The 21,569-nt window shown below is 38.1% G+C and overlaps 1 protein-coding gene across 1 annotated transcript in view; it reads right to left on the bottom strand.

The window, feature by feature from the left end:
• Positions 1-19,673, bottom strand: part of POU6F2 (POU class 6 homeobox 2) — a 253,434-nt gene extending 233,761 nt beyond the window's left edge. The window contains exon 1 of the mRNA XM_056338528.1: positions 19,412-19,673. Within this exon, the coding sequence (XP_056194503.1) occupies positions 19,412-19,577 (166 nt within the window). The 5' untranslated portion in view covers positions 19,578-19,673. The remainder of the gene's footprint in view (positions 1-19,411) is intronic.
• Positions 19,674-21,569: the final 1,896 nt, after the last annotated feature.

Genomic DNA, 21,569 nt, shown 5'->3' with positions numbered 1-21,569 from the left:
GGCTGCAGTAGAAGACTCCAGCAGGAAGGCTAAAACTCATCTCAATACTGTACTAACATCTGTGTCCCACCGGTGTACTCCAGCCCACCTTCCCACCGTCACAGACTTCACATACTTTTACCCCTTTACAAACATCTCCCTTCATCAGTGTGGTTCCACGAACAAGAACATTCATTCACAGTAGAGGCTCTTCTCATCCAACAGTCACCCAACAGGTTGGTGGAGAGAAGCTTTCATTGATCTCTGCACTAGATTGACCATAACCCGCACAGTCACACCATTGTCTGGGCTAACAAAAAGACTCATAATGCCGACAAACTTCAACATCTAGGGTCTAAATTGCCATCTCACTCTCCAAAGAAAGCAAACAAGTAGGATAACTGCATCTACTGCACTCTCTACAGCCTCCACCACCCTGGACTCCAGTGCAGCTCCTAAAGCCCAAACTAGCGTCGCAACATAGGCTTTCTGCCTCAGCTATGGGAAAGTGCAGTTGGCACTGCCTGAGGAATACAAGTTAAACCCAAACTCAGAAATATGTGCTTTAAAAGGAGACACTGAAGATGAATTAGAGAAAATGTCCTGTTTCGAGTAGGATGTAACATAAAAGTGTATTTGTGAACAAATATCCAAGTGTTTATTGTTAAGACATTTTGAGCAATTTTTAATTATCTAAACCATAGTTTTTATTTCAGCTGTGAATGTAATGTACTGTATTAAACTTAACAGTAGCAAGAGCAAAGGTTTATTAGCTAGTTTACAAAATCTCACAAAACAGGTCAATAAAGAGTAGGGAATGTCAGCTAAAACTGTGACTTACAGCAATACATGATTATAAAAAATAAATGGGTTTATGGGTTTTATATTGCTGTGCTGCATTTGAGATAAAAACATAATCCCAAAGTAGAAAAGTCTTTCCTGCATTGCACCATGGGTAGATCTGTGCTAAGTAGACATAACATACTCCTGGCCTGCCAAGACTGCATTTTATACGCACTGAGTTTGGGTGTAAATGACCTTAATTAGGTTAGGTAGAAATTAGCAGTGTCGTAGGAATACAGGCCATATACACATGATCTTCACGAAAATAATATAAAAAATATTCCTTCTAGCAATAGGAACTAATACTATCCTATATAGGTAAATGAGTGAACAGGGGAGAGGAATATCACACTCCACAGGTTTTCATTGGCATCCTCCCCAGCCCCAATCCCCCCCCAAGGAAAGAAGGTTCACAACCCAAAGGACAGGACAGCTTTAAAGGTTGTAAATACTTCCTCAGCTGTACAGCCATTGTGCTTTGCTAGACACACAGTCCCAAGATATGCCAAATCTTTCTGGGGTTTCATTCAGCTACCTTGCAACTCTTGCCCTCTCATCCCAGCATCTGAAGGTGCTGCTTGGTGTCCAGATCAGGGCCTGGAAGGGTGATCACAACTCTCCTGGAGTCATTGCATATTGCCACTGTCCTAGGCAAGCCTCCTTTAATTTCCCTTGACAGTTCATCATATCCTTACAGCAAAACTGCTCTCTAACAACTTAAAGGCCACATGTCCCCACCACACAGCCTGGAATGGGAGTTTCCATGAACTGCAACTAAGCAAATTGAGAGGCGAGCGTTTTAGCATTTTGCGAGATTGAGTTTCATTTTATTGCTTAAGATCTTATTTACAAATTTTAAGCAATGCAAGCATGGTGATTCATGACAATTCAGATATTCTGATGGTGGGTTTTGGTCTGCTTTGTCTAAAATGCATGAGTATAATTTCAACTAAAATTACATTACAGAAAAATAAAGCACAGCGAACAAGCACAGTTCATGTAAACCACCATGCTTCTTGCAGCTAAAATATGCAACATGGGCACAGCTAACACACATCACAGAAGTCCTCACTTTGGACAGCATCAGCCCAGCAAAATGACCTACAAAAAATCATTCCTAAATGACTATTGATTGTTTTAGAAGCACTACATTTGTAAGTTGTATTTTCCAGCAGGAAGACACATTGATATATGTTCTATCTGAATCCACTGTCATTTGTCACCTCTCATTAAACAAGCAGATTTGGCTCTTATCTGCACTTACATGACAATTCTCTCTAAGAAAAGGTAGTTTGGACTGGAAAGGTTGGAGAGTTATTTCAGAACCAATATCACAGCATGAGAATAGGAGAGGCCATTGAGCATGTTCCCAGTGTTGCAACAGACCTTCCCATATATTCTCTGTATTTTATGACATGTAAAGTAGTTAAACCAAATTGTCTTTCTGGAAGACTGACAAATAGCCGGTCGTTTCTGCTTCTGCCTCTATACACACTTTGCAAATAAGGAATAAAACAGAACAGTACTAAAACCACCTCCTCCCTCCAGCTGACTTGAGAAATGCCTACATTCAAAATGCTACAAATTCCATTATATCATTACTTTATACCAAAACCTGAGTTTCACTGCAGGTGAGAGACAGCCAGTATCTACGCTGTCATGTGTCTCCCTCTAATTCACACTGGAACAAGTAAGACCATCTAGTCAAAAAACAATCAAAGAAATAGTTGTAACTATATTAAAGAGGCTTCATTTTGTCTGACCAATTCTAGCTGCTACCTCTTAAGCCTTTACTTCCTATAGACGGACTTCTTACAGCTGTACCTGGCATCACTTGTTTTACTGAATTTTAACTGACTTTTTTGTAACATATTCTGAATTATTAATGAGGGAGGGTGCTTTCTGAAGACACTTCTGCTTTGGATTACACACTTGAAACCTAGAGACCCTATCATATTGAACACATTCAATATGGACTGGACACCTCCAAAAAAGCACCCTTCCCATCTTTCAGAAATGGTGGTATGTCTTCCTACACACAAAGTATAGCAGAAAGGTAATACTGACAAGTAATTCCAGCATTCACTGAAATTATTCACAATTTGCAAAGTACAAGTGAGAGAACAACCTTCAACACCAGCTATTGTACCTGACTAATCGTAGCACATGGATTTTCCTACATTCAGAGCTGTTAAGCTTTCTCAGCAAAACTGAACAATTCTATACCTGCTTTTTTCCAGGGCTGTATGACTAAAGTTCTGGTGTCAGAGCCTAGCTTTTAGGGACCAAAGGATGCAATAACAGAAGCATTTTCAAAAGTAGCTCCTGTTGCTTTTTTAGTTTCCTACTGTGTGTTCCTGCCTCTGAGGGAAGAGCTGGTGAAAACCTTTTTAGGGGAGAGAGCAATATATACTTAAGAAATATGGTAATAATTTAAAAAATGCAAAAAATTTATTTCATAGCTATGTGTTTCATTATTTATTTAGTAGCTAGTTCAATAACTTCAATAATTCTACTAGGCCTGAACAACCAACCGCTCCACTTCAAAAGGAAGCCACAAAAGCATTCACAAAACCAGCTAAGTGCAACTTTTTGTGTGTGTGCATGTGCCTGTCAAGGACTGATATCCTGTGTTATCCAGTGTTTAGCAGAATCTTATCAATGATTTAATGAGTTGTTTGTTGGGCAGGAATTTTCTAAGAGGAGACGCCACAGTCAAAGACTCAGTTTAAAAAGAAAAACAGTTGAATGGTAACACAAAAAAGTTGAATTATATCTTCAGAAACACATTTATGCATGCTTATTCACTTCCACTTACCCATGAAAACAATGCACAGTCAACTCATGTAAACACTAACCCAGAAGCATACAGAATTACTCAGTGTCATTGTGCAAGACCTTAGGCACTTTACATAAGTGCATGCTCCTCCCAGCCTCTTTGCATATTAGTACTGACTTTGGGGGAAAGATGCCTTCGTGTACACAACTGACATCAAATTTGTCACTCCAGCTTTTTCAGTTTGATTTTGAAATTAATAAAACTTATGGGTTTAATATTCATGTTTAGAAACACTATGCTCGTGCACACCAACTGCAATACTCCTCCTCACATCTTTACATGGGAAACTTCTGTCTACCACATGATGCTCTCTCTAAAGCACCAGGTAATTCTTGCCAGACAGCTTAGAGAGTGGTTCAGAAAGCAGCTGGGTGCACAGCACAGAGTAAATCAATATAATTACTTTAGCAGAAGCTACTGCCTATCCCTGTTACTTCTAGTAGGATTGGTAGAAAGGTAAAACACATCCATAATGCCTTAAACATAGTAGTTCCTCTATCTTCATTTATGGGAATTCATTTTCATTATCTAGATCCTACTGTGAATGCTTGCAATAGACTGCACAATAGCTACCACTTAAATACTTTTTAAACAGAGAGTTGTTGCTCAGTGTGGGGACGCTTGATTTGTTCACTGGCTCTGAGCATCTACATTAGCTTCCCTGCATGTATCCCTACAACTTCCACAGTTTGGGGTCTGGCAGCAGATGGAAAACAATTTACAGACTTTTAACAGTACTTGTTACTAGTGTTTGTTTTCTGCACATTCATGCTTGAGAAGAAGGCTGCCAGGATAACATCCCCAGACACAGGGGAAGAAGCCTCCTAGAGCACCAAGGATGGGACTGAGGAAGGAAGATACAGAAGCAAGCTAGGAGAGATTCAAACACAGCTGAATTTATGTTGAGGGTCAGGTCCTGTAACTTTGCAGCCACTCCTCTCTCCCCTCCCCATGAGCTACAGCATTTGGGATCTGACCTTTAATGAATATAAATACTGGGGAGCAATTCCACCAAGATAGCCACATACATATAGCAACCAGAGTCCACACGAGCCCATATGCTTCTGCTGAAATAGATGATCATGAAACAGGCCTGAGCTGGCTCACAGACCAGGTGAAAATTTAGCAAGTCTGTCCTATTAGAAACCAAATTCTGTTCAGAATACAAGCCTTTTAGAGAGACCACTTGCATTTTCTGGTGGTACTATGGATCTTGCACAACTACTTTATGCTGCCTTTTGGTCATATTTACCCTTGAATCTTTGACAGCCCTTAATATTTTGTCAATGAGCATCCTGCAAAGTAAGCATTGCCTGTCTCCCCACTCTGTCTCAGAAGATGCTGGTGTTCCAGTGGACAGCGTGGAGCGGAGCAGAAGCAGACGCACAGAGAATCATACCAATATGGAAACAGCCATAAGTTCTCCTCCAGAATAATTCAGCAGAAAGGAGCCAAATTTCTGAATATAGATAGGCCTTATGAATAAAGCAGGAAAGCTTTTTCAGTGAGAGCAAAAAATGCTGTTTATTCTGGATGTAACAGTCTGGCAGTTTAAACATCTGCAGCTGTTTAAATGCACACTCACTTCTCCTTATAACTTCCCTAGAAATACTGCACACCACATTGATATATTAGACACACAAAGGCATTTACATGTGTAGAAAAGGAAATTCCTTTGAGAAGTTGCTCTGCACTGCAGCATAAATATTGTACTACTGAGGTGGAAGTTGTTAGTGTATCTTACCAGTAGGTCAGTCAGTGATTCCATCTGTCTTTTTGACAATTTGTTCACAGCTTCCCAATTCCCTTGCCGTTTCTTGTCCGGTGAAACCCCTTGGAATGCAGTGTGATTGCAGGTTACCTTTTCTTCAGCATTGTGCTAAGGCAAACCATAGAGCAGAGGTGGTTTGTTTTGTTTTTTTTTCCACAAGGCCAAACGCACGTTCCTTCACAATTCCTTCATATCAGAGCTGACTCCTGATTCAAAATTCAGAGCAGGTCCAGCCAAGCCCCTCAGGAGTGGCTCCTTTTTGAGAGGGGTTAAACAGCCTCACACCCCATTGGTTTCAATGGGAGATGAAGCCCCCCCCACATTACATGGTCCATGTATGGTTTGCATACCGGAGCCTGTTTCATGTACAAGATACCCTTACAGCACAATCCAGTGTTTTTATTTTTGTTGCTTAAATCAAAGAAGTCAGAAATGAGTAAAACAGTTTTACTCCATCCCACTGTCAGATTCTCATACTCCTTGCTAGCAAGAAAGAGGTGTGTAATTCCAAGACAAGAGGTGGCAAGATCCAGGTGACATGAAAATAATACATACCACACAAGAAATCCTCAGAAAAGTTTCATTCATGGTATCCAATAGAGATGCCAAAAAAAACTTGCTAAGGCACCAGTCTTATTTTCTTTCCTGAAAAGCTAGAAGCCTGTACAAGCAAAGTGACTTCCCATTTTAAACAGATTCAACATCCTTCTCAGGACTCCACTTTACTTAGGCAGTTGAAATTGTAAAGAGCTAAATCCTTCCCTCCCTCACCTTTGGGGGACCCACATTGAATATGGTATGACACCAGATGTGAAAATAAATGCAGCTTTTGGCCCACCCATTTCAGTGAGGATTTTGAGCACAGGATACCTAGACAGACAGGCAGTTTACTTATTATCATTTCAGTTCTTGGTCCTCTACAGCAGTGTTTTCCAATGTGGGGTATGTGTACTCCAAGAGATGTGCAAGACAATCCATTTGGGTGCAGGAAGAAAATATTTTGTACCCCAATAAAATGTAAAGATATTATTTTAAATCACGTTTATTTCATCATCATCTCATCCTTTTTTAATATCTATTCTGGTGTATGCTTTATGATGTACATATTACTGCAGCAGTACAAATATATATATTTTATAAATAAATATACGTATGTTGGAGGGTGCATGCTCAAAATCTTACTGACAGAGGCTTACAACGAAAAAAGTTTGGAAACAACTTCTTTACAGGTGTTGTTATGGTTTACTTGAAAACTGTCACACCAAATTATTTTACTAGGATTAAGAAAATTGCTTTTCAAACGCTGTCTCTAGTAATTAGTACGTTCATTATTAACCTAAGCCCTATGAAAACAACAACCAGGACAACTGCTTCTGCAGTCATGTCCCCTTCCTTTATAACTCAAACACAGAAACCACCAGTCAATTCACTGGAAAAGTTATCTAGAATAGCACATAAAATGCCACATTACAAGTTTGCAGAATGGAAAGATGAAGGAAGAGACTGGAAATACGTCCTCGGGCAGCACGCATTATCACAGCTCTGGTTTCCAGAAGAATATGTTTCAGACAGCTGTCTGCACAAAAGTGAATGGGATTACTAATAGGGTGTGTAACACCCATGTGCCAAATCAAAGACCTCGTGTGATGTAATTTAAATACCATCTCTAGGTAACCCTACCAGTACTGTATGATTTTAGTCTGTATTCAGGTACGTGTACATAAGCTGTTAAAATTACTTCCTTTATATTGATACTATGCTGAATTCAGCCTCCTGAATCCTTACCCGAACAAAATTTCTGAGGATGAAGTGACCAGTGATTGAAATCCTAAGGAGTTTGAGTGGGCCAAGATTTCATCCCTGGAGCTCTTGGACATCTCACTTTTAAAGGGGAAAGGGGAGGTGAATGCATTTTAAAGTTATATTAAAACAACGCCATTTAGAATAACTCACTGTTCAAAATATTTGCTAAATAATAGTGTGTGTTGTTTTAAGCAAACTTCTTTATTTCTTCAAAAACCAGTTTTAATGCCTCAACAGTGTATTACTAAATACACTGACAAAACATCTCAGAACTAACATAAACGTGCAATTTTAATGCCTTCTAATCACACAAATCAGCACAAGATTTTTGTACTTGTGTATGACCTTCTTCAAATTATCCCTCCATTTTGGCTGAATCGGAATAAGCGTGGGCTATTTGATAAAAAACACTAAGTGTGTGAAATGAGGGGCCCTCATCGCTTCTGCCAGACTCCTCTTGACAGAATGATGATAGAAGCATCACATCCCTGGGAGAGTAAATGCAAACTGACAAGAGATGAGCCTTTAGATGTTGAATATAATCTTGAATTGTGCTTGAAGTGTCTTATTATCTTGTCTTTTGATGTCTGAAGGGGTGGCTCATTGTTAGAAAAAGGAAAGCCCTTGCACATCTTTGCCATCTTTAAAAATTGTTTGGCCTTTAACAACTGCTTTTCCAACTAATGTCCATTTCTCCTGACAATAAATATGGCAGGTCGTCAGCAAGTGACAAACAATTTACTTTACATGCCAAGCTTTTATGGTTTTTGAGAGTTCATGTGGAAGCATATTTTAAAAAGCAGTAGGAAATTAGCACCATTACAAATGTTAAGATGGCTGCTTGTGTCTAGTTCACTGTGTGGTTATTCATTACTGCTATGTTTCTGTTTTAAAGTCCTGTCTTTCCTGTATTCAGACTGCTGTTAAAGTTCTTTATTTATCATTGACTAAAAATAGTCAATGAAAAATAAAGAGCAAGAAGCAATTTTCTTCTGCTCTTAAAAAAGCACTATTACAGATACAGTACATGGCTAATGCATAAAATCTTATTTATTAATCATAACAAATCAATATCAGTAGTAGTACGGCACAGTTTACCTGTATTGCAGGCCTTCACAATCATATCACTGTTTTTTCCACCTTCAACCAGCCTTTTTTTTTTTTTTTTCAAACTTAAAAGTTTAATGACAAATCAGATCAATATGATTCCTTAGCAACTAAATCACAAGCGCACTAGTTTTTCCTGTCACAGCACCAGTTTTGCGAAAGCAGTCAAGTTCTTTTTTCAGGTCTCCGTCACTCTGAGAATCCATAAGAATTCTCAAATGGATCATAAACTGTTACAGGGTTCAGGTTATTGTATCATTATAAAAACGTATTGATACAGTACAGATGACAAGACATGCAGCTCTTGTGCTAGTCTATTACAACCATCTGAATACCATAAGAAATATCAGATATAAACAAAATAAAACAGTCAGCAGTAAGCTGTCTTTTAGGGAAACCTTTTTTTTAAAAAAAAAACAACCAAACACACAAAACCAAACTGTTCTAACATGGTTTGAAATACAGCAGTTATATGAACCCACAGAAAAGAGAATAGAAAACCAAGAGAATACATTATTAGAAATAACCAAAAACCTGACCAGAGCCTAGAGATCTAATTTCTTCTCATTTTTTTTTTTAAATCACTGCAAGAATGGGCCTGATTCTACTCCCTGTGATAAGCATGAATGTTTTGCTCCTGAGTTCAGACAGAATATAAACCAAAACCCTCCCTCCACCCCCTCCATCTCCTCCCTTCCAGTATTGCCCCAGATAGCCCCACTGCTGCTGCTAGGAGGATGCACTGTGTGTTGTAAAACGCCAAAAGCATACCAGCTTTTACACCAAACAGGGGTCTGCTGCCACATGCAAGCTTGAAATATGTAAAGTGCTATTCAAAATACACCAGCCATCATTTTACACAAATGAGATAACGGCCATGTGGGAAAGGGTCAGCCCCCAAACTCAATCCCTTTGAGGTCCAGGGTCACAAGCTGGAGTCCTGCAAATCCAGAGTTGCTCATTGAGTAGGACATCTCATCTGAGAAAACCTTTGCATCATCTGGTCCCTCTTTTATTCATTGCCTCATAAAAGCGAAGAGATGTGGGGGCTGGGGGAGAGCGAGCAGGACCAGCTGATTGAAAGATTTTTTTTTTTTTCTTGTCAGCAACTGTTATGAGAAGGTTCACTGTGCTGTATCCATGCAGTTAAAATAAGGAGACTCTGAAAGCAATGCATCAAATCCCAGCAATAGAGCCACACAAGGGTTTCCTCTGCAGTGATCATACCAGGGGAAAAAAACAAACCACAACTCCTCAAGTGACTTATGCAGATGCTTTTCTTGCTGGATATTATCATTAAATTTACCGTGCTTATGAGAGTAAAGTATATTCAATTAGTAGAAAAAAAAATTAAAATATTTTCAATTTCTGATTGCTTCCAGTTGTAAATTTCATTTTTACTTCAGAGAGATTTGTGGCTTGCAGTCCCAAATATTTATGATTACAGGCAAGGAAGCATAAGAAAGGAGGAGAAATATCAAGCCTGTACATTTACAATCACCTTTGAGCTCATATATATCTATCTAATTCCTGCCCCACCTCCACTTTAATCACTTCTGATTTTTCTAGTTATGCTTTCCTTTCAGTAGTAACTACCATTTATGGTCCTTAATTATTTTTGAATGCTTAATTATGATAATCCTCTCTACCTGTCCCATAAATATCCCCTAAAAACTTCTCTGTATTTATGGAAGCTCCACATAGGTGCCTACACCAACATGTCACCTCTGCCCACAGCAGGTCAGATGCTGTTCTGGCCACGGTTACTGCCTGTTCCCCAATGGCAAAACAGCAGAGGTGGAGTTACAAAGCCTTTGCAATACATACGCATACCTGCACGGTGTAACAGAAACCCACAGTAACTCTGGGACTGGCTCAGTAATTCAACTTTTGTTAAACATAAAGGCAGCATAATTACAGAGTGGTTGATCATTCCTGTCAGCCTGCTTGCTTTCCTGATTTTAGCTCCAGAACACGGGAAGCTGTAGAGCAGTGACCATGTTGGAGGTGGAGGCCATGGACTGGCATAAAAGTATTGATAGGATGAACACCCTGTTGAAATCTATGATGTCCCTGTGTACGTGATGGACAGTCACCCGAGACCTGTCAGGATGTGGCCTCACGTTTATTCAAATCACTGAGCAAACATGACATCTCTACACCACATGAATAAATCTTAATTGTATGCAAAAGAAAACACAAAAACTGCCCCATGTTGTATTTGCTTAAGAGATTAGACTGAATTCAAATTATCTTTCTTCCTTTCCAGTTAACACTGTGCTATCTCAAGAAATAATTACACATACTTAATAGTACAGTATATTAAAGTATGCCTTAAGGTATATTAACCGAAAAGCAATTCTGGCTCCTTGATTAAACACAGGTTTTAGATCATCCTCTTCAAGGAGCAACCCCCCGCAAATGCTAAGCTTCAAACAGCATGTGGAAACCTAAGGCAGACCTCAACAGACAGAGGCAAAACGTATTCAAGGGGACCTGAGCAACAGCTGCCTGTGCACAGCTGTATGCACACACTAAGAAGCAGAAGAAGAGAGGGAACAGCTCCAAATCTGGCCATAAAGAAGGAGAGGGGCAGAAAGGAAAGGTGGCACTTTAGTTTTTACTGACCCTCTACTTTACAAGCCTTAACATTTGTGGGGAGAATAACAGGCTAGGCTGTGCATCTCCTGTGCATCCAGTGCAGTCTGGGAGAGGACTTCCTTCTGCTGGAAGGCAAGTGACTGCTAATAATTCTTTATTCAACAACATAACAAGATTTTTAAAAGCGGGACTATGTCAGATAGGAGACTGTGCTAGAAAATGAAAATGACTTAACAGAATCTCTAATGGTTATCATACCATACAACCACCACCCAAACTGAAAAGCACAGAGATATTTTTAAAAGCTAGTACTAATGGTTCTATAAAGTCCATGCTAGTTTTCAAAGTGGTAAACTCACGATAGATTGCTGCAGAAAATAGTGTTCTCAATAGGAAAACCTTTCTTATTCATGTAACATTCAAATCTTCAGAGTAACATGGAATTGGTTTAGGACTGATTTTTTTTTTTCTTATTGCATTAAAATAAATTACATCATATTCCAGTCACACTGCCTGATAATTTGTATATATAGTTACACATTTATTAAATATATTTAACTTATGTAATCACTTTCAAGTAGCATGATTGCTCTGTTTTCTGAGATGTAACGTTTTCCTTAAGACAACTTCAAACTGTTCTTAAATTAAAAAGATAGTTTACCTTTCTGAAAAGAAAGGACATCTGATAAGAAAAACAAAACTCCCACTCTCCTAACAACTCTTCTTTATATTCTAAAATAAAAAACAGAAATCCAAACTACTTTTAGGAATAGACAGGCAGTATTTCAGTGTTAAACAAACACATTTTAGAGTGGCAGGGGTGTTGGCAGTGCCTTGATTTGGTAGATGTAGATATTCCTGGAACATCTAGATTTCATGTTTTCTGAAAACTTAGCCAGATGGGATGAGGTACTATTCTTCTCTACATGACCTCTGCTTTCAGAGTAAAAAGGCTTGCTTCCAAGAGCATCAAAGCAGTATCACAACGTAAAGCAGGACATGTCACAATACAAATCTTCCTTTGTTTTACACTGACATCGATTTTGATTTTTATATGGTGGAAAAACAGAAAAGTGAGGCTTCACACTAACAAATATCAAACCATTTCCATGACAAAATAATATTCCTGTTGAAACCCACAAATTATGACACATTTAATTTTATTCTGCTTTTGCCCCTGCTCAGCATTAATTTTCTCATTTAGTTGTCATTTGAATGTAACTTCTACAACTGAGCTCATCAGAAATGATTTTTTAACTAGCAAAATAATGTTATTTTGGTAATACTAAGGTAGTACTAGTGGTAGTCATATAAAAAGTCAGAAAATTACCCATTAATGGAAGAAGCATCAATATACTGAATACACATTAAACCAAAGTATAAAAAGCCATAAAGCAGATCTTCCCATCCTCTGACCATTGCTTCACAAATCAGGATGATGGATGCAACAGAAGAAACAGCTTATCAAGGAAAAGGAATTAAAACAAAGAAGAATCCACAAATGTCAGAAAGAACAAAACCTATGAAGACAACACAACAAGGAAAACCAAGCACTACATAGGATATTAAAGAGAAAAATGATCCACATGAGAATGGCAACTGTTACTATGAGCTTCTTACAGCTACCTCTGCCTTTGGATATTTTTAAAAAATTTATTAACCTGACAGCAGGAAGCTTTATACAGATTGCCCCCTGACAGGGTGCCAGCTTGGTATGAGCACTTGCTATCTCTTTGTTTAGCATAAGGAAATCAAGAGAGGTGTTAAGTGGTGCCATGTGCACATTTGGGCAAATCTAACTTTGCCTTCGTCTGCCTCACCTGCACATTTCCATGGAGAGCTTGCTTAATCATGTGAAGTCCAACAGACACATCCAATTCTCCTTCCTTCTCTTTCCTAAGTTTGCTTCCTTTTTAATGTGCAAGTGTCTGATCTATTATTAATCTCAAAACAAACCGGCAAGGATCTCAATCAAAGAAAGTAACAGTTCTTTCACAAATTACCTGTTTACTGTCTAGTAGCCGGCAAGTCCCCTTTGAAACAGCCAGCCATTTATGTTGCTTTTAAACAAGTTTGTTGTTATTTTTATAACTTCAAAGACAGAAGAAGATTAACTAATTAAAAATGAACTATTTGTCATTCAGTCATGCCAATTACATACTAGGATTTAATTTTTTTCCTTCCCTCTCTAATGTTAGCTATTCCGTATATAAATACAGAAAATCAGACCTCAAGCCTATTTGAAGAAACACATAACATACACATCTCAAAAAAATGTAGCAAAGAATTAGAAATTTAGGAGAACAAACAGAATTTCTTTAAAAAACACACAATTAACTTTCTCCATACTCAAAACAGCTTCTGTTGTTTGTTTGCCTTTTTAAAATAGGCTGTCTTTGTCACAATTCAGGCACCACAATGAGAGACTTACTTGTTTCCATACAAACAAGGGAATTTATAAGTGGGGCTGCAATATTTGTCCTTCATCAGCCCAATATTGCTTTCAACAAAGGTTAAAGGAGTGAGACTCCAGTCTCCTTAGAGTTGGAATATACATGCTAGCATCAGTGCCACCACTGCCCACGAGCTACCTGCGATACCTAGGCACAGCAGGAACACTGAGCTAAGGATGGATTTTCTGTCTTACCATTGCATCGTGCTTTGTGTTTAAATAGTCATAACATCTTTTTAGGCTTTAATGGGTATTAACTCCCTGTTCACAAGTGCATCCCCCACTAACTTTGATAAGAACTCCACCAAGGCATCAGACCATAACGTTATTCTGAGTAGTTGAATAAACTCCCTAACTATTTGCAAACACCTATTTAAAAATGCTTATGTCAAATATATGCTTCAGAAATCAATCGATCAGCCAGATCTTCAGATTGTTTGAAAACTTATTTGTTAATTGAGCAAGACACCACTACATTTTACGAAATGGATTTACAAGCCTGTATAATGACCCTGTTCTGTAAACATGTCACCCTTTAATGTTCCTCATTGACAGTCTTTGTAATGAAGTAGTGCTCCTAAGCCACAGATTACTCACTTTAAAAGTATCACACATTTAGGCACTAGCAGGATCCTTCCTGTGGCCCTTATGGATGGCATGGATAACCAATAGCGTCTCAGAACAAAGCATCTACAATGTGGAAATTACTGAATAAAATTATGTGAAGAAACGGGAAGCTTTATAAGCAGATTAAACATATTTCAAATGTTTGCTGCATCTAAAAGAAGACTGTGATTTTAATATTGAGACCATTTGGGCTATGAACTTCCCTATCAGAACTAAAATATTCACTAGAGCTTTAAAACGCAGCAAGAGTGACAAACACACATTGCTTGCTTTCATTGAAATTACCAATCCTTATCAAAGTGTTCCTGATGGGCAGAGATCTTATAAGGCCTTTAAAATTTGAGGATATAACCAAAACACTGAGAATCATCCTTAAATACATTGATGAAAGGAAAGCTCTTAGTCTGAAGGCCTTTTTCCCCCCACAGGCGAGATATGCTGTTAATGACGATAATGTGAGCTTCCTCACAGCAACCTGCCAATGACCTCTGCTCTGACCTGCAGAGACCACTGTCTCAAGAGGTAAAAGACAATTTAGTCCTTTATCCTTTGTAACCGAAATGACTCCAGTGCCATAAATTCTAATCAAGGCAACTCTGATTAAAAAAAAAAAAAAAAGAAAACAAAAAAAAACACACACAAGAAAAAAAAGATAACGTATGTTTCCTTAAAGAGCAACACAAGGGTTCTACTAGCAAAACACAATCAGCTGGGAACAACTTCGACCCTGTTCCGCTACAGCATATATGCGTATGCTAATACGGAAAGATCTGTGCAGTTCTGAAACATGGGTAACAATATGGGAAAGAAAAACAAAATCCCAAAGCCAATGCAGGGGTTTGGAAATAAACCCTTGTTTATGGAAATGTGTGCATATTCCTTTAACTCTCATATCCCCACGACGTATTTCAAGCATACACAGCATTATGAAAAAAGCAAAAAACTGGTAGTGAACCAAATGAAACCACAGTCTTCAGATCCAGCACAGCAAACCTAAGATTTAATTTCACTGGAACAAAACCTTGCCAGAAAAAGAAAAGAAAAAAAAAAAAAAGGTTAGCAGTCAATTTTTTTGTCCTGCAATTATTAAATAGGAAACACTTGCGCTCCACAATTACAGCCTTCATCTTGCACTTACTATATACTTACAGCTTTATTTATTTCAATAAGTTTGATGCGTAGCACTACAGGCTCGAGCTCAAAAAGCAACTTTTTATAACGCAGTACATGCAAGAGCATTCCCAGCTTTTTTACCATCATCTAATCATTCCATAAACTGCTTTCAATTAAGGATGAATTAAGGACTGGATCTAACTGCAGGAAAGCCAGCCTCCATCCACAGGGCTTTTTGGTGCTTGGAGTAGTCACTGCTTTCCTGGGATTTTTACCGTACTGAGAATTTTATGCATGCAATATCCCTGGTGTCTATATCACTTGTGAATCTCAACAGTTATAATACTACACAGCTAAAAATGAAGGGTTTTTTTTCCTAAGATTTTTTTCAGACCAATACGTCATAACTTACTCTAAACTTGTTTGAAGGTATCGTATAAAATGGCAACTATGATTACATAATTTAGTATCTAATCCCAATGTGTTTACCCAAGTGAAGCTACTACTTAGCATTAACAAAAGCTTTCTCTAGTAGAAGCCGTGGCATTTGGCCTGGGTTACTATTTTGAAGCATATTGCAGAGTGAGGCAAGCTGATCTGAAAATGACACCAGGAATGTCAACAGCCAGGCTTAGTCTCTCTGTTTCTTAATTACATCATATGATTAAAATAGGAGATACTGCTTCACAAATATTTTAAAGAGTAAATAACACTCTACAACATGTTTTGCAAAGCAACTTCACCTTATACTGCTCAGCAAAACTGGGATTTCTGTAACTGAAACACTAGCTGTGCTAACTCCACACTTTAAAATTGTACTTCTGAGCTAATCTGTTTCAGGATATCAGTATTTTACACTTTAGAAAGTATTTTTCACCATTGTTTTTAACTCCCTTCTTGTTTGACAACATTTCCGTATCCAAAGTCTTTTGCACTCAGATTCCGAAAAGTGCAGTGGTACAAATGCATGTGGAGAGTATTACAGATGCAACCCCCCAGACTACAGTAGGACAGCCTTTTCTTTAGAAAACAAACAAAAAATCCAGCAAAAAAACCCAGCCACCACCATCACCAAGAGAAAGCAAGCAAGCAAACAACAAGCAAGCACAACCCCTCTAATCACAGCTGCTCCTGTCATCACTCACAGGTAACAACTGCACGGCAGTGACAAAGTGCATCTTCCCAGACACCTGTGCACCAGTTTCAGGTGGGAGCTATTTCAGATCATCAGAAACTTATCCCAGTTTATGCTGGTATTTCCGAGACCCAAGGAGCTACAGTGTTCATCTGCTTTGTCACTGATAGCAAAGCACCTATAACAGAAACAAAAGTTTACTGTGTATCTTCGTAAGTAAAAACTAAGTACAATTAATTGCACTCCTGCCCTTTCCTCACCTGCAGCAGGGACTATTGTTGAAGAGATGCCATTTTTATGATTAATTGTGCTATCTGCTACCAAAACAAACAAAAAAAAAATACCCACTGTTTCTATGGTATGCAGTTAAATACTGAAACAAGGAAGTTTGAAGTGGATTTTAGGAAAAGATACAGGTGAGTAATGCAGGTCCTTGCAGAAATAAACCCATCCATCAAAAGCAGCTAAGCAGAATGTGTCCGGTGAGAAAGAAGAAAGCTCCTTGCATCTAATCTTTCAGCCATGTTCATCTATATGAAAATAAGACTCATGAAATACTGCTAACATCAACAAGACTCAAATGCTGGCCATTCGTTCCAACTAAATCAGTACATGATTTTCACATTTTTTTCAAAAACATGAAAGTAGCAGTGTAGAAAAACTTTGTTCTCTATGGACCTGTCTCCTCCCCTTGACTTTTTAAAATGCTCCTCCCTCTCCTGCTTAACAGATTTTGGGCAAATTTTAACACAGCATGTATCAAATGCTATATTGTAAAAAGAATTTTTTTATCTCAGATCACATGAAACAAACTTGGAGGAGAAAACTGTCAATCTTTATGCCATCTCAGGTCAATAAATCAACAAATAATTTAAGTTCAGAGACTGCAAAGAAAGGCCCAAAGTATGCATTCCTAACATGCTATTCATAACATTAAACAAAGAGAAACAGCTATAAAATAATGGTCCAAATTTATGTATCAAAGCTTTAAACAAAACTACACTTGTTTTAAATGTTTACTGCAAACCTATCTTACAGGACGCATCCGTGGCATAAAGGCTGATAATCTTTAAATTTGCTCAGTTTGTATCAAAATAGCCTCACTGTCCTTTATGTTCTCAAAGTTTCTAAAATTAACTGACAAGGGCTGCTGCTAGAAGATCTGTAGCATCGGTCATTACTGTAACAGAACCTCGATAAATGGTACATAAGTTCATACTGAGGCAGTTGAACTATTTTACCTACTTTCGTTTACTTGGGAACATCTTTTTAGCAGTGTAAGAACAAGGCTAGCAAACATCTGACATTCACCAACAGAAAGAGCACAATATATTAATCTGTAGCTTTCTCATTAGTGCTTTTAGGGACATAAATTATATTTGCAGTTCAGAAAGAGACAAGATATTGTTGCACATCATTTCTATATCCCACACAGCAACTCTAATGAAAGTGTCTGTGTATATTTCACTATCACTGTAGAGCATCCAAATGACAATGGCTCAAAAAATATCCTGCATTTTATTACAAACCTGATCTAAAAACAGACATTTCACTAGCCTCAAATTAAAAGTCTGATTTTTGTTTTGTATATACCTTGCTACACTTAATAGATGTACCCTAAACATTTAAGCAAATAAAATACATAAACACAGCTGAAGATATTTATACTGCTCTGGACAGCTAACAGCCCTCTGAATTTTAGACATAACAATTTTTTCCTGGATGAAATGGACTAAAACAATTATTGTATGCTTTTTGAACATTCAAACTGCTAATGGAAATTATGCTTTCCATGGAAACAAAGATTACTAAAAGGGTGCTTAAAAATGGATGTGATATTCAGTCATGGTCATTCCTGTAACCCAGAAATTAAATTTTAGGATTTTAAAATTATTATTATTTTGCCATATCTGTAGTGAAGTTGTTTAGTAAAACATTTTGTGTTTTTTATCTGTATCTTTTAGTAAGGGGTAAAGAACACTTTAACAGAAAACTGAATGTATTCTTTTGTTTAAAAAAAAAAATCTTGCAGCTTTTACTGTAGCTGGAATACTGAAATCTAAACACTGCTACAGATTTCCTTACAGATTATGAAATCAAAACTTGAATCTTAGAAAATGGGCTTTCACCCTTAAAGCGGCATTACCTTTAAACAAGATCTTTTTCCTTTCAACTTCCACCTATAGGATCATGTAAAATAAGGAAATGCTCCATTTCTATTAACGTTTGTCTCAAAGTCACAAATGGAAATAATTAAAAGGAACTCCTGCAGGAGAGCACTTCCTCTAAACCCAAAATGTCACTATGTACCATACAGTGTTGCTCCAGCTCAGACATCTATCAACATCTATCACTCAGGCACGCACCTCAACAGCTCTACTCCCTTTTCTGATTAGAGATCAGAGTTGCTTGAGTTGGCTTACAGGGTGTCATCCGTTTGAATGACAGATGTCTGTGCTGGAGTGCCACTCTTGCCAATTTTGTTTTGATTGTGAAAGGTTACACTTATCTGGCACAATTTAGACTATTAAAAATAAATAAAAATTCAAAAGGTAATTTATCTTTGCACAGGCTTTAGAAGAAATATTTAATTTCTAATTTAAATTCCAAAAACATTAGCTCCATGTGCAGTAGCCTTGATAGCCTCAGTACAGAGTGTGTTATATGGGAATGTTTCTGCTCTTTTCAGCCAGCTTTATCTTTACCATATAAAATGGTAACTTTTCAGTTCAATCCAGCCTTAGAAAAAACTGGTAGCATGAGAGACACATGAGCAGCTAACACAATAAATGTTAACAAACTACTCCAAGAAAATGATCCCCCCCTCTATTTTTTTTTTTACATCAGGGACCACGGATCAAAGGAAAACGTAAAATGCCTTCAACTTGCACAAAATAAGTTCATTGCTGACAAAAGTTTTCAGGACTGATGCTGTCATTCTGGAAACCAGTTGCAATGGGAGCAGAGGGCTGTACGCCTGCATGCTCCAAGCTACTCCTTCGTACTTAGAAGAAAATTGAGTGAACAAAAAAAAAAAAAAAAAAAAAAAAAAAAAAAGGAAAAAAGAAGGGGGTGGGGGTGGGGAGATTGCTCTTCCGGACAACATGGTAGCAGTGAAATGAAATACCTAGACAGACTTACCGAAGAGCTTGCTGGGAGTGTCCTCGCTGTCATTTGATTCCACAGGCGCAAGCAGGGGCTCATTCAGCTCGTTGTCTGAAGTAGCTGCCTTGTCCTCACCTCTCAACTCTGCATTCATTTCACTCCGCAGTGACAGCAAGGGCTTACTGACTTGTCCAGCTATCATTGGATCCTAGGATGGGGGGGGGGGGGGGGAAAGAGTGAGGGGAAAAAAAAAAGTGGCAGCTTTGGTGTGCGTATACTCTCTCTTCCACTCCCTCTCTCTCTCTCACATACACATACACACACTCTCTCTCTCTCTCTCTCTCTCTCTTATCTCTGGCTGCTCCTGCTGTTATTGCTGGCTGCAGTCAAGTGAAGAGCTATTACAGATCCAATGAGTTTTCCATTACTCCCCACCCTATTAAAGCTCAACTAGCATGTGAGAGATTCAGGATGCTTTGGAGAAAAACTTCTATGAAAGCAACATAACCAACACAGCTTTAATTGTGGGATGTGCTTTTTCTTTGTGTATGTTTTTACATCTCACCCTGTCCTTAACGTAGCAAGAAAAGAAATTCCTGTATGCTCCAACGCCACAGAAGAGGAGCCCTGTGAGCACTTCACAGCGATTTAAGGAGGCATCCTTACCTGTACAACATTAACAAAATCAAATACAGTTTCTAGCATTCCAGTGTTTCGATGAAAATACACAGCAGCAAATTACCATTACATACATTCAACAGAGAGACAGATTCTTCTAACTATTCCTGTCTTTGGGATACTACTCCAAAAGTCCATAAACACACACAAACACACATTTTCCTTTTGAAAATAAAAAACAAAGAACCATTTTTTAAAAGATAAAATTAGGGAAGGTACTTACACATATACTTTGCAATTATTCTTGTGTTTGCAACATTATGTCCCCCGTAAAACATTACGCATATATATACACATCTAAATTTTTTCTTGTTGATTTGGATCTGCTTTATCTTCTGCTCATTGAGGACATTTGGGGTCAGGCATTATTTCCAAGCACACTCTATTATTCCGTTTGCAAACTAATAGGCATAATATCATGACAGCACGGAAACCAGAGTGGAAAAAAAAAACTAAAAAAAAAAAAGGAAAGGAACAAGTGACCTTGTTGCGCTCTCTGGCAGCTATTTATTGCAAAGTTCATGCCTAAATGGTTCTTATGCAGAGAACAGGTGACCAGCGAGCAAGTAGGTTGGTTAGCATGTTCCCTCTGTCCCGTCCTCACATTGGTCGATGTTTGCCTATGGGTTTTTTAATGTATTCATGTCTGAAAAGTGAATTTGATATGACACATGATAATCTATGAAAATGTTAATCAATACAAATAGTTTAAGCTGTCATCAAATGCACTTCTTTAGTCAATACTCATATTGCCGAAAACAATGTCACTGTCACCAGGGCTTAATTTGCACAGCACTTAAATATTGGACTCTGTGCATCAATGCACTCCTCTTCAAATACTGTAGGTAAACACATTTTCTCCCTATTTAAGGCTGAAGCACTCAGCACGCATTTAGCTGAGCTGAATCCTCCCTTTTGAATACCTTGATAGGTCCACTGGAGGGCAAAATTAATACTTAATTGAATCTCACAGTCATCAAAATAATCAATACTTTTTTATTATTTATTCTTTACAGTCTGTTGACTGTTTCAAACCTCTGAGGGAATGGTGGAAAGGATTCATGGCTTTGAAACACTGTCATTTAACAAGGTAATTTTCAGTGGGGCATTAGGGGTTGTGAAACATATAATAAAACAAAAATGGTGGCTTATAATAGGAAGAAAGAAAAGAATTATATTTCTGCCATCTAACAAAACAGGATAAATAAAAAAGCAAGTGCGAGAGGAAGCGGGAGAAAGGAGGGGGGAGAGGGAGAGAAAGACTGGCTTTTGAAGGGTTTTATCATATCAAGAGCAGAGCTGAGCTTTCATAATGCTGACATTTCTCATCCTGACAATCCTAAACAAGTGGAAAGGATGAGATCGCAGATATCATCTTTCATCACATTCCCCAGCTTAAGAACCAACATGACAGCTTCTCTCCCCTTTACACTGTTAATTACTAAATAAAATACTGCTCTCTGTCAGCATTAGATTATTGAAGATAGCAACCACAAACATTACTCCATTGTTTTGT

Source organism: Falco biarmicus, chromosome 4 (genome assembly GCF_023638135.1).
Source record: "Falco biarmicus isolate bFalBia1 chromosome 4, bFalBia1.pri, whole genome shotgun sequence".
Taxonomy (NCBI): Eukaryota; Metazoa; Chordata; class Aves; order Falconiformes; family Falconidae; genus Falco; species Falco biarmicus.
Note: the sequence above shows the minus strand (reverse complement) of the source record. Positions and strands in the feature narration are given on the sequence as shown.